Source organism: Phascolarctos cinereus, unplaced genomic scaffold, assembly GCF_003287225.1.
Source record: "Phascolarctos cinereus isolate Bilbo 61053 unplaced genomic scaffold, phaCin_HiC Scaffold_2;HRSCAF=192, whole genome shotgun sequence".
Classification (NCBI taxonomy): Eukaryota; Metazoa; Chordata; class Mammalia; order Diprotodontia; family Phascolarctidae; genus Phascolarctos; species Phascolarctos cinereus.
Window position 1 is genome coordinate 309,167,258 of NW_027555625.1, and position 18,952 is coordinate 309,186,209.

Consider the following 18,952-nt stretch of genomic DNA (forward strand, 5'->3'; position numbering starts at 1 on the left):
TGAGAAAATATTTGTCAGATTCTTAATGCAGTGCCGGGTACATAGTAGGGACTTAATAAGTGCTTGTTTCCTCCCTTCCTTGAAATATTACTAAGTACTATATGTTATAAGATCATAGAATGAGAGCAAAAAGTCATAAGATCACAGATGTTAATTTGGACAGGACTTTGGAGGCCAACTAGACCAACACCCACATTGTATAGATGAGGAAACAGAGAACCAGAAATGTTAAATGATTTGCCTAAGATCAAACAGGTACATATTCATTCAGAAATTATTTATTAAATGCCTATTCGTTGTCAGGCACTGGGCTAGGTTCTCGAGGGAGGAACTCTGTGAGAAGGGAGTATACCCTAGGCCCTGGAAGCTGGAACTAGATGGATTTAACCTATCTAGTCTAAAGCCTAATTGTGTAGATTCCCCCTTTATACAATTAGGTTTTAGTCTACATGGGCTAAATCCCTTCCAGCCCTAATGTCTTATTACTTTGTTTTCATAGGCTAACTAGCGTGTCCCTGTGTTAGTGAAAGAAGCCTCACTCTGGTCCTGCTCCACCCCCCACCCCCCAGAAAAAAATTGTATTTTAATTAGGGCCTTTTTGGATACAACAGCTCCCACTTTGTTGTCTAATCTAATACAGAGAGGAGAGGAAGAGAGACAGAGACAGAGAGGGACAGAGAAATGGAAAGAGAGACACACAGAGAGATGGATAGATAGCTATCCCAATATAATGGTAGGGATTTTACTTTAGATAGCAGAAGAGTCTTGTTGCTCTGTATGACTGAATGGGAGGTAGCTTGGTGTAGGTACTAGCATCTGGAACAGTTCATATCCCATTGTTTAAAAATCCACTTGCTCATTCCAGATCTAAAGTTTCTCCTGGGACTGAGCCAGGGTGGAGCCATGCCGTAATGGAGAAGATCGATTCTTAATAAGAAGTCAATCCATTAAAGGGTCAAGGCTACACTTATTACACAGGACTGCTCTCTTGTCTTTCATTTTTTCTGGGGATATACAAAGATCACTGAGAGAGGCCCTGCTAGAAGTTATTGGTGAGGGCCTCTAGTGGGGGATTTGAGCTCCCGGAGAGACTTTTGCCTTTCTTTGTGTCTCCACCACTTAGCACATTGCCTGGCACATTGTAAGCCCTAAATGTTTATTGTCTTACTACTGACTGACTAAGACGTTTGTAGAACAGAAAGTGAATAACTGGAAAAGGCTGACAGAAAAATGGAGAGGAGAAAAGCTGTAGAACTCCCAACAACTACACTCTGCCCACCCCTGACTTTTGACATCAGCACGAAATGAACATGATGAATTCAGCTGTTATCACCTGGGAGGGGAGGAGGCTTACAAAGCAATTGTTGTTTTGTTTAGAGCCCACATATGGCTGATGCTACATGCTTCAAGCTGATAAAGATGGCATAATTAAAGTGTATTTTTATAGACTCATCCCCTGATTTTGCCTTTATCAGGTTGAATTAGAAATGCCCTATGACCAAAAGGCCAAGACAACAGTGTCCCTCACCTATCCTCACCTCACCCCATTCCTTCTCCCCCATCACTTTCCTTATTGAAGAGAGAGAGTTAGTGAAGAAAGAAGGGACAGTGCTGAATAGGCTAGTTCTTAGGGTCAGAGGAGGAAGACAAGTCATTAGCAGCCCATGAGGGAGGAAGGGCCTTTCAGACAAGACCACTGCCAATGGGCTTGTGTATTGACAGCACCAACTGCTCATAGCAGCCACCTTAAAATGTCTCCTTTTTGAGCAGGTGTTGAATCTTCAGAGGGGAATAAGATATTTTTGCCAGCTGTTCCCAAACTGTGCACAGAGATAGAATCCATTCAGAGAGGCATCTAATTGGCATCCATGGGAAAGAGTGCTGGGTATAGAAATCTGGCTCCGTGGCCTTTTAGTGTATTGTAATGCCCAAGCAAAGGGCTAGCTTTTCTGTTCCCTCTCCCTGAGTATAGAATCAGTTTGTAGTAAGATGAAATTTGCTGAGGTGATTTACAAAATATGATGAAAGGGGCAGGCAGTTTTGAATAGGTTATATTTATGTGGTACTTCACAGTTACAAAATGCTTTCCCATATGTTGCCTCATTCAAGAAGCATTTATACTTGGGCAGTAGAAAGGGTAAGTGATCATATGAACAATTAACCCCATTTTGCAGGTGAAGGCACTGAGGTTCATAGAGACTAAGTGATTTGCCTAAGGTCACTCAGCTAGTTAGTTGTAAACTAGGGCCAGAATCCAGGTTTGAAGGTTCCTGGTCCAATATTCTTTCCACCATACCATGATGGAAGCCAAGTTTTAATTATTTTCAATCAATCAATCCAATTTATGTTTTAAAGTTTTTATTGTATTATAGATTTAGAGTGGAAAGTAATATTAGAAGACATCTAATCTAATCCCCTCACTCTACTATGGCCAGGAGAAGTTAATGGATTTGCCCAAAGTCACATAGGTGACTTAGGTAAGTGGCAGAGCTAGGATTTGAAATCAGGTCCTCTGGTTTCAAATACATTATTTTTTCCACTGAATCATTTTCTTTTTTACATCATTTTGATTTCCCCCTCCATTACCCAGGGAGCTATCCGCTATAATGAAGAATTTTAAAAAGAGAAGAAGAGAAAGCAATTCAGCAAAGGTAATCAACAGTATTGGCAACTAACTAAGTGGTTCAGTGGATAGGGTGTTGGACCTGGAGTCAGGAAGACTCATCTCCCTGAGTTCAAATCCAGCCTCAGATATTTACTGGTTGTATGACCCCAGGCAAGTCATTTAAACCTGTTTGTCTCAGTTTGCTCATCCCTAAGATGAGCTGGAGAAGGAATAGGCAAGCTAATCCAATGTCTTTGCCAAGAAAACCCCAAATGGGGTCACAAAGAGTCAGACAAGGCCAAAGCAACTGAAGAACAACAAATCAACAGTATGTGCAGTGTTCCACACCTGAAGTCTCCCATCCCTGCAGAAGAGGAAATATGCATTTTAATTTGTCAAGTCTAAATAGAAAATAATACTCAATTCATTAAATACCAGTCTGAGGCCTCAGCTGTGGTATTGGTTGGCATCTTATGGAGTTAAGATGCCTCGGAAATTTTGAATCTTAAACCCAACTTAGAGAAGTTTTGAGTCCTGAAGGAGTATAAAGTCCTGCCTTACCCCAACCTGGCTGCACCACCTCTGGTGTAATAATGGTCATTATTAACTCTGGGGATCCCATTTTAGGGACAACGAGGAACAAGCCCAGAAAAGGGTGACAGGGATGGAGGGTTGACTGAAAGCAATGCTATATAATGATTATTTAAAGGAATTGGGCTCAGTGGATGATTTGAAGGTAGGTGTGGGAATGAATACCATGAAATATTTGAAGGATTGTCAGGTTGAAGAGAGCTTAAATTCATTCCACTTGGCCTCAGAGGGCAGAGCCAAGAGTAGTGAGTGGCAATTAACAGAAAGGTAGCTTTTAGTAAGAGAAAAGAAGAATAAAAAGCTTCCTAACGATTCAGGCTGTTTCCAAGATGGTCACACTGCCTTGGGAGTTGCTGAATTTCCCCTTACTAAGGGTCTTCAAGTAAAGGCTGATAGTCTACTTGTTGAGCATTCTGTGGAGGAACCTAGAGACCTTTACCATGGTGCATGCAGCAGCACAGTGGGAAGGAGAGCAGGATCGCAAAACAAGGAACTATAATGTTAAAAGAAAAAAGTACCATGACTGAAGCTAACAGTCAAGCAACCCCTGAAGCCTTAATCAGCTAACAAAGGTAGACTGTTGTGATTTTGGTTGTTCAGTCATTTCAGTCATGACCCCATTTGGGGTTTTCTTGGTAAAGATACGGAAGTGGTTTGCCATTTCCTTTTCCAGTTCATTTTACAGATGAGGAAACTGAGAAAACAGGGTTAAGTGATTTGCCCACGGTCACATAGCTATTAAGTAGCTGAGGTCAGATTTGGACTCAGGTCTTGCTGACTCGAAGCCTGGCGCTCTATCCACTACACCACCTAGCTGCCCAGGGTAGACTATAGCTACAACTGTAGTCTGCAGGATTTCTTTTCAAATCAAAGAAAGCAAAGAGTCTGCTTTCCACACCAGGAAATCAATTTCATGTTTTCATAATGCAACAGGATATAAAGAGCACTAGATTTTATTTCAGAGGACCTGGGTTCAAATTTTGGCTGTACCACATAACTGTTGTGTCCACCTTGGACAAGTCACTTAACTCTGGGCCTACATTGTTATAAAGAAAGGTTCTGTAAGTATCAAAACTACATGGGTACGAGTTACTGTAATATTCACACAGCACCTGTAGGTTTCATTCCCACTTCTTTGCTTTCCAAGAGTTTTCCACCCATAAGTGATAGGATATCAGACAGGATATGCAAACAGGAAAGCGAAACATACCTCCCAGCGACCCATGCCTCCCACCCACATAAAACCATCCTCATATTCTTGCTTATCACCATCTCCTCACAGCATCCCTCACCATCTTTCCTACTCACTTTTGACCCAAATCTATTTGTTCGAAAGTCTGCCGTCTTTGCTCTTAAAGGGAGAAAAAGAACACTTTGATCTCATCTGGGAAAGAAAGCCCTTGTGCTATTTTCTGAGCAGATTTTCCAGGATTCTTTTTTGCACTTCTATTATTCAGGAATTGCTTTAGTCTCCAGACCAAAAAACATGAGCCCTTGACATGTCTGAGGAAGTCAGGTGGGTAAATACAGAAGTTAGTGGGAGGTTATAAATCATGTATCACAAATGCACATTATGTGATTTGTTGAATAAATTATTAACACTATTCCAAGCCTTGGCACTCACTGGCATATTTACATTCTCTGGGCAATGAAATAAATACTGTCAACCTTGTGTTTCTGATGGGGAAGCAGAGAGAAACCAAAGAAAGTACTGCTAGTGCAAATTTTTGGGAAATTTATCAGGCACTGTGGAATGGGTTGGGGTGGACATTCTTTGGGGAAAAACTGACTTTTGGTATAGTGTTTTCCCAACTGCCTTTCATTTCTTCTATTACTTGCTGCTCATAAACCAGAACCCAAACAAGACTGCTAATGTAGGATTCTGGCTGAAGATGGAACTGGAGAAAAGCATTCTTAGTTATGATTCCCACAGCTACTGTTACTGGCTGCTCCATACATATCTATACCTACATCTACGTCTAAACACACAACACATACTTGTAAAATTTAGTAGTGGTTCTGCTCAAATACTCAAAGTTCTTCAGGTGTTAGCATTTTATAAATAAACGTGCACTAATGTCGTTACTGTTATTGCTGGTCCATAAATTTAACAACATAGACAGAGACAAGAAATAGAGCAGGTGTGCCTGGTGCCTGAGTTATAGTTACTTGGGGAACCATTGCTGAAATTTTCCCAGCATCTCAGCAGTCATGATGCTTCATAGTTGTTTTCTTCTGTGACACTGCGCTAAGGCCCCAGCTTCTGCTGCTTCTGGAAGGGGTCCTCTCTCCCCTTGTAAAAATCCTCATTGCAGAATAGACCCAAGGGACACAAGATGACCAAAAGACAAAATTTTAGATTTGAAAGAGATTTCAGTAGCCGTCTTCTTCAAATCATGCCTGAAAAATAAGTTGCCTCTACAACATGCCCAAAGTGCTTATCCAGCCATTTCCTAAAGATCTCCAGGGAGGGGGAACCCTGAACCATTAGGAGCAGTTCATTTCAATTTGGATACCTCCAATTGTTAAGTTTTTCCTTATACCAAGAGTAAATTTTCTTCTTCTTAACTCTGCCCTTATTATTTTATATTCTATTCACTAGGGCCAAACAGAGCAGATCTAATTCAGCTTCCATGTGCCAGTTCTTAATACTTAAAGACCTCTATCATGGACTTCTTCAATCATCATCTGTTAGGCCAGTGAAACATCTCTAGTTCCTTCAGCCAATCTTCATGTGGTTGAATAAACCCCATGATTCAATTCAGTTCAATCCAACATGCCTTCATTAAGTATCTACTCTCTGCCCGACACTGTGCTTGGTACTAGATACACAAAGACAAAACAAAACAAGGTCTTGCCTCAAGAAAACTCATTCTGTTGACAGAAACAACATGTAGGCATATATGTAAATACAAAGCATGTACAAAGCATGAAGTTGCTTAAGCTGAATACATATCCAAGGAGTAGATTAGCTAGTTGCCTTTCTCTGGGCACTCTCCAGCTTATACCCTTCCTATGCAGTGGTGCTCAGATTGAAAACAGTATTCTACATGTGCCCTGGCTCTGGGCCATGGATAGGAACTTGCCATGCTTCAACTTTGATGACCTTGATAGTCATCCAGGTGGGGTCCAGCCTTCTGGCAGGTGAATGTGTTAAGCAATCAGGACAAGTGGTTATCTCTTCTCCTTTTGAAAATATCCCTATATGGAATATACAACTTCCCTATGTTGTACATTTTAGTATTAACCTTCCTAGAAAGGGACTTAGATATAGTGGATAGAGAGGTAGAATAAAAGCCAGGAAGACTTGGGTTCAAGTCTCATCTCTGACATATATTAGCTGTATGACCCTGGGCAAGTTAAGTCACTTATTCTGTCAGCACCCTAGGCAACTACCATTAATTGCACAGAAGTTCCCAACCTGCATTCAGAGAGGCAGCTTCCTGATCTAGGATTTCTTTATACCAATAAAATCACAGGTCCAATCCCCATCCCCACCCCCATAATGATCAATGCCCTGTTGTATTTTTTGTTGTTATTTTTCCCCTTATGCCTTGCCTAGACTTCTCTTGTCTTAATCAGTCAATAGCCTTTTGTTTAGTATAACAACTCATTGAAATTTTTCTGTGGATCTCCTCCATATACTCAAAGCTTAATCAAATCACTTCTCTTTTTCTTTTCCTTTTTAAATACTATTGATTCCTGTAGAATTCATCATAGATACTGTTTTCCATCCCTTTAGACATTTTGAATTATTCTGAATTACTTATCACTCCAACAATTTGAACCTTGGATTTCCAATCCAAAGACCAAAATGTATGGGTTTGAATCCCAGTTATACCACTGAGATTTTATGCCAGTAACTTAACCCAGTCTGGGACCCAAGTTTCCTTTTCTGTCAAGTGAGAAAGATGAACTAGGTGTTCTTTCCTCTTCTTCACTATTCTAACATTCTAGATGTGTTCATTCCATTAACCCTCTCTATTATAATTAAGCATCATTGGGAGTATTTGTGGATCTTTCACGTGAAACAAGAACAAAGACTAGTTAGATTGAAGGCATTAGGTATTTGTTTATTAACTTAAATATATATAAAGAAGCCTAGTTGAATCATGTGGTTTTCTTTGTTATTAGGGACTTCTATGAGTGGAAGACTTATGAGGAAAGAGAAAAGAACAACAGAGTAGTGTCTGACACTGAAAAACTGACTCATATTTTATAGAACTACAAAAAGGACCTCTAAGATATATCTAGTCCAATATGATCATTTTACATGGCCTTAAAACTAAGAGATGAGATGAGAAATGAGAAGCCTAAGGTATCAAAGCTAGCATTCAGTTGAGCCAAGATTCAAACTCAGTCCTCTGACTCCACATCCATTAACTTCTTGATTATACTGTTAGTCACTCCTTATAAGTGAGCTAAAAGAATTTTCAGAAAGCCATGCTGCTAAGGTTACTGGCTGAGCAGTCATGAACCTAGATCTCCCTAGGCTTTTTTCCATCATATCTTAATAATTAGCATATATTCCAATCTATTATCTCTTAAGCTATGCCTAGAACTGTTATCTTATTAGTTGGTAGGATTAAGAAAAAAAAAACAAGAAGGATATAAAGAACACCTTTAAACAGTAAACTTTAGAATGAAAGAGAGAAAGTCAGATCACTGGAGATTTCCGTAAAAGATGCTTCATAAGGCATTTTATCTATTTTTTTCTATTCCTCCCTTTTGAGAGGTCTAACAGCAGAGCTGTTTATCTCCATATGGATGTTTAAACACAATGAAAAAGTGCTTATGTGGAATTGTTAGTGGTCTGAAGAGAAGCCAATGGATTGGAAAACAAGAAAAATGTCCTTCTGCTTTAAGAGCAAGAGAAAGATGTGTTTATTCTAATAAAAGCTCAGGTATTCTGGCCATAGTGTCTGTTGCAACCATGAAGATGTGGCAGCCAAGAGAGCAAACCTATATTAGGCCCTATTAGGAGAGATATTGTGCCCAAACCCCTCCAAATACTCATAAAAAATGGCTCTAAACAAATTCTAAAGCAGCAGAACCCACAAAAAGACAGAGTGAAACAAATTTCCAGCCCAAGAGAACCTGTATGATTGATCAGAAAGGTATATCACGACGAGCTGGGAGTAGAGCGCAGCACAGTGTAGGCACGCAGGCTGCAACAAACCTGGAACAGGCCTCAGAGGACTGAATCACGGGCAGCTGTGGCAGTTTCCACGAATGCCAAAGAGGACTTAGAAGGTCGGTGGGAAAATTCTGTTTCTGCAGTGCTGAGAGAGGAAGGTGGGGTCTCAGCTCCATTCCCCAAGAGTGTGGCCCTGGTGGGGGGAGGGCAGCTGCCTCCTGAGCTCCCAGCCCATAGACTGAGGGGGAATCCACTGGCCGATCAGAGAGGGATTGCAGGGATCTCTTTGCCAGCGCTGAGGCAGGAATCTCTTGCTTTGCCCATGTTTGGATCTGGGTCACAGTTCTGGGTGGCGGTCCTGGGGTGAGGAGGAGCACTGGTGTGTAGAGCTTATAGTGGCTGTGGAGAGAAACCCCTCCTCTCAATTATAGTACAGAAAGGAGTACTTGTGGTCACAGGTTAGGAAAGAAGCAAACACCTCACCCTTTATCATACCATCTTGGAAGAACTGAAAATTTACAGGTCCCTACAATTATCTGTGAAAACAGCTGTACAAACCCCCGAAGCTTGGGACGGTACATTCTCCACATTGGAAGCAGACTCTTACCTTAACAAAGAGTTTAAAACTCAAGTAATTGGCTGGGATCATGAGCAAGCAGGGCAAAAAGAGTCAGACTATATTATCTTACTTTGGTGAAAAAGAAGATCAAAATATACAAGCAGAAGACAACATAGTCAAAGCTCCTACATCCAAAGCCTCCAAGAAAAATATAAATCAGTCCCAGGCCTTGGAAGAGCTCAAAAGGGATTTTGAGAAGCAAGTAAGGGAAGTAGAGGAAAAACTGGGAAGAGAAATGAGAGTGATGCAAGAAAATCATGAAAAACAAGTCAACAGCTTGCTAAAGGAGACCCCAAAAATACTGAAGAAAATAACACCTTAAAAAATAGCCTAACCCAAATGGCAGAAGAAGTCCAAAAAGCCAATGAGGAGAAAAATGCCCTAAAAAGAAAAATTGGCCAAATGGAAAAGGAAGTCCAAAAGATTACTGAAGAAAATACTTCCTTAAAAATTAGGATAGAGCAATTGGAAGCTAGTGACTTTATGAGAAATCAAGACACTGTAAAAACAAATCCAAAAGAATGAAAAATTAGAAAACAATGTGAAATATCTCATTGGAAAAACAACTGACCTGGAAAATAGATCCAGGAGAGAGAATTTAAAAATTATTGGACTATCTGAAAGCCATGTTCAAAAAAAGAGCCTAGACATCATCTTTCAAGAAATTATCAAGGAAAACTGCCCTGATATATTAGAACCAGAGGGCAAAATAGAAATTCAAAGAATCCACAATCCCCTCCTGAAAGAGATCCCCAAAGGAAAACTCCTAGGAATATTGTAGCCAAATTCCAGAGTTCCCAGGTCAAGGAGAAAATATTACAAGCTGCCAGAAGGAAACAATTCAAGTACTGTGGAAACACAATCAGGATAACACAAGATTTAGCAGCTTCTACATTAAAGGACCACAGGGCATGGAATATTATATTCTGGAAGCAAAGGAGATAGGATTACAACCAAGAATCACCTACCCAGCAAAACTGAGTGTACTCCTTCAGGGGAAAAATTGGTAATTTAGTGAAATAGAGGACTTTCAAGCATTGTTGTTGAAAAGACCAGAGCTGAATAGAAAATTTTGCTTTCAAATACAAGATTGAAGTGGAACATGAAGAGGTAAACAGGAAAGAGAAATCATAAGAGACTTATTAAGGTTGAACTGTTTACATTTCTGCATGTAAAGATGATATTTCTACTCATGAGACCTTTGTTAGTATTAGGGTAGTTGGAGGAAAAAAATTATATGTATGTATAGGTAGACAGATAGATAGATAGATAGATAGATAGATAGATAGATAGATAGAGGACACAGGATGAGTTGAAGATTAAAGGGTCATATCTGGAGAGATGACAAAGGATTATACTTGGAGAAGAAGAAAGGGAGAGGTAGAATGGGGTAAATTATCTCACAGAAAAAACAGAAAAGTCTGTTACAGTGGAGGGGAAACAGGGGAAGGTGAGAGGGAATGAATGAATCCTATTATAGAATTTGGCTTAAGGAGGGAATAACATACACACTCAGTTGGGTATGGAAATCTGTCTTACCCTACAGGAAAATAGGGGGAAAAGGGGACAAGAGAGCAGGGAGATGATAGAGAGGAGGGCAGATTGGGAAAGGGGTTAATCAGAAGTAAATAATTCTGAGGAGGGACAGGATCAAAAGAAATAATAGAAAAAATGGGAGGGCAGGATAGGATTAAGGGAAATAGAGTTAGTTTTTCACGACATGTCTAATATGGAAGTGTTTTCCATAACTGCACATGTATAACCTATATTGAGTTGCTTGCCTTTTCAATGAGAGTGGGTGGGGAGGGAGAAAGGGAGAAAATTTGAAACCTAAAGTTTTAAAAGCATATGTTTAAAAAAATGTTTTCACATGCTACTGGGAAATAAATACAGGAAATGGGGTACAGAAGTCTATCCTGCCCTACAGGAAGATAGAAGGGGAAGGGGATAACAGAAGGGAGAGGGGAGAGATAGAAGAGAGGACAGACTAGGGGAAGGGATATTCAGAATGCATGCCATCTTGGGGTGGGGGGAGGGGTGAGATGGGTAAAAATTTGGAACTCAAAATCTCGTGGAAGTAAATATTGAAAACTAAAAATAAATAAATTTATATTTTAAAAAAAAAAGAAAGTAAAAACAGAGAGATATTGTACCCAGAAACTACATAAAAGACATTATCAAAGAAATGTCTTTAACTGCCAAAGGAGATAGCAGGGTCACAGACAGGGATCAAGATATTGAGAGGAAGGAATGACAGAGAGAGCCTGTGTGCTCCATTGGTGCCTACATATTGCTGAAAGTTCTAATGGAAGGCCCTTAGAAAGTTGGTTGGAACTTCCATAGACATTTTATGGCACTGCATGGACATGAGTCCCATAGAAGGAGAAGGGATAGATTGGTGTGATCTGTACCATTGGAAGGAGAACCCCTATTCGTGAGGTTACATATCTATTGAAGTAACAAAGTAAGAATCCAGGGCAAGGTAAGTGATAGTCTGCATCTGTCAGTGGACATCATCTGTAGTATTATCTTTCATTGTGGACACCATATTTTTGGGAAAAGATTGACTGGTGCAGACATTTCTGGATGAGGAAGTTGAAGATAGTGAGAGAACTGGAAATTATTCATGTGCAAATAGAAGAAATTGGTGACTCCTCTAGCCTGGAGAAGAAAACTTAGATGGGTGGTGGAAAAACATGATAGTTACTTTCAAATGGAAGATGGAACCTGAGGGAAGAACCAGAAAAATGAGTAGAAATCACAAAAGCAGATTTTGGCTCAATATAAGAAATAACAATTTCTAATATTTTGAATTCTCCAATAGGCTGCCTAAAGACACTGTGGAAGTCCACTTTTACTTGAAATTTTCAAGTAAAACTTTGAGTATTGTTTTTCAGGGATATTAGAGAAAGGATGTCTATTTAGGTATGGTTTAGACTAGGTACCTTTTGGGGTGCTCTCAAATATGAGGTTTGTTAATTTGGTGAAAGTAATGTTCTCCTAAGAGATGAGACGTGGGGCAGAGATGTTGCAATTGTCATAGAAAGAGCATTTGATTTGAAATAACAGACTTGGTCTCAAATTTGTTCTCTTCTGCTTACTTCCTATGTTACCTTGGTCAAGGTGCTTAATCACTGTGAGCCTCATTTTCCTCCTGGAAATTAAGGGTGTTGAACTAGATAATTTCCCAGGCCCTTTCTAGTTCTAAGCTCTGAGATCTTAGGATGGGATAAAGATCAGAAGAAGTATGGGAAAATATAGAAAGAATCCTTTGCCTGGTTGTGGTACTGTAATAAAAGCCCTATAGAAGTTAGAGGGAAATGAGAAGCCTAAGCACTCAGAAGAAATCATGAACTAGAAGCAGAAATTGGACCCATGTGATAATGTTTCTTGACAGATAATCTTGGCTATCATCTCTGCCCCTTTGAGCCAGTTGTATTTAGTCTAACTGCTACCTTTGAGTCTTGCTTTAGCACATCTAGACAACCTTCCATAATGTGCCAGGAAAGAATACAAAAATTCCCATTGTGGAGCCAGTTAAATAGTTTCAACCAGAAGCCACCCACCAGGAGCAAGGTCCATGTACAAGATGTAGGCTATTTCATTATCAACAAAGTGAAGATGCAAAAGCTGCCACCAGATGTGTATGGATCACAGTGGCACCCAGGACAGTTGAAAGGAGCTATTTTTGAAACAGCCATTGGTTCATTTATTTTCTCATTCAACAAAAATGTATTGAACACCTAACTATGCAGAGCCTTGTGCTAGATGCTATGGGATATGTAAAGTTTTGCTCTTATGGAATTTTCAGTCTAGGCCAGGCAAGAGACCCTAAACACAGAGAACTATAAGTGTTTCTCATTGCATAAGCTTATTGGAGAACTAAACAAACTTTATAAACTAGAATTCTAGGGGAGGTCTGAGTGAGAATTTGTGACTTACAGAGAGAATAGGGAAGGCTTTTTGGAAGGCAGTGACATTGATTTGGGCTTGAAGTATGTCTCCCTCTTTCACCATCGATTCACCACCCACAATCTTTAAAGCTTTATTCAAGTGGCACTCAGGGCGTTGCCAGGAATGAAGCAGGATCATAATATAGGGTCTATATATAGGCGATAATACAGGGGCAAGGAGTGTGCAGCTATTAGAGATCAAAGAGAGGCAGGGGTCACCAAGATTTGGATTCTTTTGGAAACTGGTATTCCTTTTGGTTTACATGATAGCACCAGAAGAATATGATGGTAAAAAGATGGTTTTGGTTTTGTATTTATTTTTGTTGGGAAACAGATGGAAAAAAGGAAAGCACTACATCATTTCTTCAGTACCACCCAGCCCCCTCTAACCTATGTTTTCTTAAGGGTAATTAAAGGAACTTTTTGCCCCAATCTACTCCTGTTGTCCGGGGTTTCATCAATTCTGGCAAACCTCCACTTAGGGATTCAGTTTTATTAAAATCCCTGCCTGGAATTATCTTTAACAGTGTCAAATCTAGGCTAAAGATGCAGCGTGGTATACTGGAGCAAGCAGTGGATTTGGACTCTGACAGTCTGAGTTTGAAATGTGATTCTGTCTGTTGAGCCTTATGTGACCTTTGACAAATCAGTTCCTTTCTCTGGGCTTGTTATAAAGTTATAATAGATGTTCTATAAGGTTACTTCCAGGGCTACCATTCCATGGCTGTGTGTGTATGTATGTGTAAATATATGTTTTCCCATTTACCTGGAATAACCCAATCAATAGGGGTTTATCACGTGGGAATTTTCTATGGAGAAGGGCCCCGTGAGAATGGTACCCATTGTGGAGGAACCTCATTCTTCACAATGTAAAATGTGATTCATTATGCTCTGAATTCAACTGAAATATGATTGATTCTGTTCTTCCAACCAACTTGGCATTTCCAGAAGGAGAATCAATCAAACCTGAAATTATAGGCAACGTGTGTATCAACAAAGTGGAAATGTTTCTAGTCGAATTTCCAAAGCAATGTGTTTTCAGTCTTTCTTTCTTTTACTGTTTTGAGAAGAATTGGGGAGAGGAGGGAGAGGAAAAAGGAAAAATGGGCCTTGAATATTCACTTTCTCCAGCTATAGGAATTAGAATCATACAATTACTTGGTTTAGAGCTGGAAGAAACCAGAGAGAGGCTCTTGTCCAACCCCTACATTTTATAAATGATGAAGCAGTCCCTTGGAGAGGAGGTGATTTGCCTGAAGCCTCAGAGTTATCACGATGCTGTGCTAAGATTCAGGTTTTCTTATGCCAGATTTCCAGTGTAGAATTTGATTAGGCTGCCTTTCTTCTTCCCCTGCAGTTTGGTTGGAAATTTTCATGGGGTCTCTGCCTCCCACTCAGGCTGGATTCTTCTGCCTTCTTCCCCGTCAGAGGATGCCTGTTGACAGGACTCTACATTCTTTCGTCTTCCTACTTGCTTCTGAAAGGATCTTGGAGACCTTTCTTAATCCCAGGGACATAGTAGGTCATCAGCAGTATTTGTTTCTAAGCCTCAACATAATGCCCATTCTCTCACATATGTCTCCTGTTGTCTGCTGTTGCCACCACCCTGGGTGCAGGCCCTCATCAGTTCACTGCTGGATTATTGCAGTAAGCCTACTGTGCTACTTGGTCTGCCTGCCACAAGGTCTTCACCATTCCAGTCCATCCTCCTCTCCATTGTCAAAATTATCTTCCCGAAAAGCATGTCACTTCACTACTCAGTTAACTCCAGTGGTTCCAAGTCACCTCTAGATTAAATATAAGATCCTCTAGTTGGCACTGAGAGTCTTTAATAACCTGAACCCTTCCTTTCTACTCCTCTCATATTTTACCTGCCCACATGTAATCTGAGATCCAATTCATACGGGCCTCCTTGTTGTTCCTGGAAAAAAACACTCCATCTCATGACTCCAGGCATTTTCACTGGCTGTCCTCCATGCCTGGAATTCTCCCTCCTCGTCTCTACCTCCTGGCTTCCTTCAGGTCTTAGCTAAAATCCCCAAGTCCATACAAAGCCTTTCCCAATCCCCCTTAATTCTAGTGTCTTTCTTTTATTGATGATATCCAATTTATCCTTTATATAGTTTGTTTGTACACAGTTGTTTACCGGTTGTTTCTCCCATTAACCTGGAAGCTCCTCAAGAGAAGAAACTGTATTTCGCTTTTCTTTGAATCCCCAGTGCTTAGCACTGTGCCTGGCACATAGTAGGTGCTTCATAAATGTATATTTTCCAACTGACTGGTTGCTGCTGAGAGTGCCCTGGGGCCTCTTCTTAAGCCTGGAAAGCGTAGACCATCAACAGCAGTATTTGTTTCTAAGCCTCAGCAGTGTGCCCACCGAGGATTGAGTACGCTGGCCTGTTCCCTGAGGCAAGAAGACTTGAGCTGGGCTGGTTTTGCCTGACGTGTGCTCTTTTACTCCTGTTCCCACTGTGAGGTCACAGCCAGGTGCTGTTGCCTTGGTAACTTTACAGGACCGATTAGCTGCTCCCTGGGCATCTGTTTACTGTGTGTTCTAGACTAGACCTCTTTGTGTTTGTCTGCTTCCTTTCTTTAGGGATAAACCATAGAAAATTAGATTTCCTTAAGGCAGGTGATTGATAAATTGCTGATAAAAAAAATCCCTTTTCTTTTAATCCATCTCACTGTTTTCTCCATCTGCCTTTTCATTTTTAGTGGAGGCAGCTCATAAACAGCTATGCAAGGAATGATAGGTGGTTTTTATATTACAGTAATTAGTCCAGTACCTTGTACTTAATAAGTGCTAGTTTGCTAGATTCATAATGGGTGCAAGGGACTGGGCATTAAGGGCAGCAAACCTCTTCTTATGAGAACCCCTGCTGCTTTAGCTTTCTGTGCTGAGGAGGAAGATGGTCTTGCCAGATCTTTGTTTCTTTGATCCTATGTAGTATCTACCAGAAGTTGGAAGTTTGGGAGATCTGGGGTGTAGAGATGAGAATTAAAAGATATGGATTTGAATCCTAGCTTGTGCAATATTGAGATGGGGGATGCTGTTAGAGGGAGTCATCTCACACCCATGGGACTCAGTTTCCTTCCTTGTGAAATGAGGAAGTTGAAAAGATCATCCCTTATGGTCTCTCATCTCTGACATTCTGTGATCCTACAATTCTGGGCTCTCTGGGAGAAGGACGTCATCAGTCTGGATGCAGACAAGTCCACTCCCTATTCATTTCAGATAGGGGTCTCTCATTACAATGTATTTATTGTGGGACTTTTATTTTGCAATTTTGAAATATGAGATGACTCTAACAAAAGTATTTCAAAATTGCCCTTCAGCTTGTGTTTTCATATATATGTTAAGTTTTGTCCCAAAATGGAGGTTCTGATCCATAATTCTTAAGGTTTATGTTCTCTAAGAAATCATCTTCCTTACTCCACTCCACCTTCTTATTCTAAACCTGAGGACATCAAGATCTAACAAAGTTAATTGTTTTGCCAAAAGTCATACAACTTGTTTGTGATAAAGCTGGAATTTGAACCGAGGTTTCCTGATTCCTGATCTAATATCAGTTTTACTGTATGCCAGTGCCAGAAGTCTGCTTTTCAGTAAATCAAGAGTGTTCATCACATTCCCCAAGTACTTCATTACCTTTTCTGTTGCTCTTTCTTTAGGCCCTACTATACTGTACACCTGGAAGGCCCTTCAATGCTCATATCTACCTGTTAAAATACTACCCATGCTTCAAGACCCAGTTTAAATCCCACTTTCTCTAAAAAGTTTTGCTCTATTTTCCCTACTAGAAGTGGGGGGGAATTTCCCAGCACTTTGTACTTCTCTCATACACTTACAATATTTAATTAGTAACACCTCCCTCCCAGGGTTGTTGTAAGGATGAAATGAGATGATAATTGTAAAATGCTTAGCACAGTGCCTGGCACATAGTAAGTGCTTTATAAATGTTAGCTATTATTATTATTTAATTATACTGTTATTTATGTATAGATGCTTCCCGTGCCCCAATAGCCAACTTAACCTCCTTGAAGGAAAGGACTATGTTGTATTCATATTTAAATTTCCCATAGCACAGAGCACTGGGGCCTTCCAAATAGTAGGTGCTTAATGAATGTCTATTGAATTGATTCAGTTCTGTGAAGCTAAGATAGATGTCTAGATAAAGCCACTATGTCATAGAGAAAAGATTAAAAGGAAAGACAGAACTTTAAACTTTAGATAGTCTTTCCAGGATTGCAGAAATTGCCCTCAAGAAGGTAAGTCAGAGCCAAATGCATCTCGTGATGTTGCAGAATGACATCCATTTGTGCCTGATACAGACACTAATGGAGTTCAATATCCCATTCACCCAGAACATCTCTTCTTACTCCTGATAAAAGCCTATCTAAAAGGCAGACGGGAGTGGGGAGACTCATACTACACAGAAGCAGATGGAACTTTAGGTTTATATGACTACATGATGGAAGTACCAGTCCTTGGAACACAGCAGTCACCTTCATGTTGGCTATTGGCATAATAAAATCCATTTCATTGGATTGTTTGAGAAATTGGCAATTAGAAGTAAAAGAGCCCTTGAATTAGAGTCAAAAGATATGGGTTTGAATCCTAGCTCTTCTGTTTTCTCTCTGTGACCTTGATTAAGTTACTTCTTTCTGGGCCTCAGTTTCCTCCTCTGTAAAATGGGAGGCTTTGGTCTTTAATGTCCCTTCTCACTTTAAATCCAATGAGATTATGGTGACTTAAACTAGAGACCCATGATTTCTTCTAAGTTGTTTCAACCTTCACTATTGAAAGTCTAAAAATATTTACATATTGTTGAGCTAAAAAATATACTGATGGTCCAGGGAACATGTGCTTGGTAGTTCAACTTATAATATATTAATATATTCATTAATGAACTATGAATTATACTGTAATCTATATTTTGATACTGTGGTATTGCCTATTAAATATTTCTCTTTCTAGAGCAAAATTATAAAGTTATTTTGTGGGTTCAGCTTTGTTGGCAAACAAACAACAAAGCCAAAAGATCCTATGAGTACTGACATACCCATGTATTTAAAGGTACAGAAGACTCACTAGCTAGTGGAACATTCATTGCATATTAATTTTTTTAATTATAAAAAAGAAAATCTCAAAATATCTCTCCTGTCATTTCTGCCTTAGTAAGTCATTGCATATGATTGAATCATTATTTGATGATTTTCAGGTCTGCTGAAAAGCCCCGTGAACAAGACAGCCCTTACATTGATCGCAGTGAGCTCCTGTGTCCTGGCCATGGTGTGTGGGAACCAGCTGTCCTGCCCCTTGACTGTGAAGGTGACGCTCCATGTGCCAGAGCACTTCATCGCAGATGGTAAGAGCCAAAAGCCGTGAGTACTTAAGGCAGCCACAGTGTCCTGAACCCCCATAACACCTTTCAGCTAAGAGTAGTTAAGTGTTCACTATGTGTGACCCAATCTTGAGATTCCAATTCACAATAAAAAAAGGAACTGCCTTAATTGATTCTGAACCATCAAAGCCTCCTTAATGCAAAGCCATTCGTTGAGAATGTGTGATTAGAATTATAGAATATCAGAGCTGCGAATGACTTTAGAAAAAATAGAATGTTAGGCCACAAGACTTGGAATGTCAGCGTTAGAAGTGACCTTAGAGCTCTGAATGTAAGAACAAAGAATGTCAGAGCTAGAGGGCACCTTAGTTTGAATATTATTAGCCCTTTTTTTTTTAAATCATGTTTTAAGATTTGTAAAGTGCTTTATTCAGAATAGAGTGAGGCTCGTTGTGCGTGTAGTCTTTCCATTGCACAGGTGAGGAAACTGAGGCTCAGGAGTGACTTGCCCATGGTCACATAACAGGAAGTATCACAGAGACAATTTGAACTCAGTTCTTCTGATTCCAATCCCATTGGAGTGGTGGTGGTGGTGATTTAGTTTTGTTTTGTTTTGTGTACCATATGTCGTATTACCTTAAGAGCCTGGGTTCAAATTCTTGACCATCACTTAATCTCCTGAGGCCTCAGGTTCCACATCTG

At 40.0% G+C, this 18,952-nt stretch overlaps 1 protein-coding gene across 1 annotated transcript in view; it reads left to right on the plus strand.

The window, feature by feature from the left end:
- Nucleotides 1–18,952, plus strand: part of ASTN2 (astrotactin 2) — a 1,115,013-nt gene that overhangs the window by 383,277 nt on the left and 712,784 nt on the right. Inside the window, 1 exon segment of the mRNA XM_020990605.2 lies at nt 18,128–18,274. Coding sequence (XP_020846264.1) covers nt 18,128–18,274 — 147 coding nt within the window.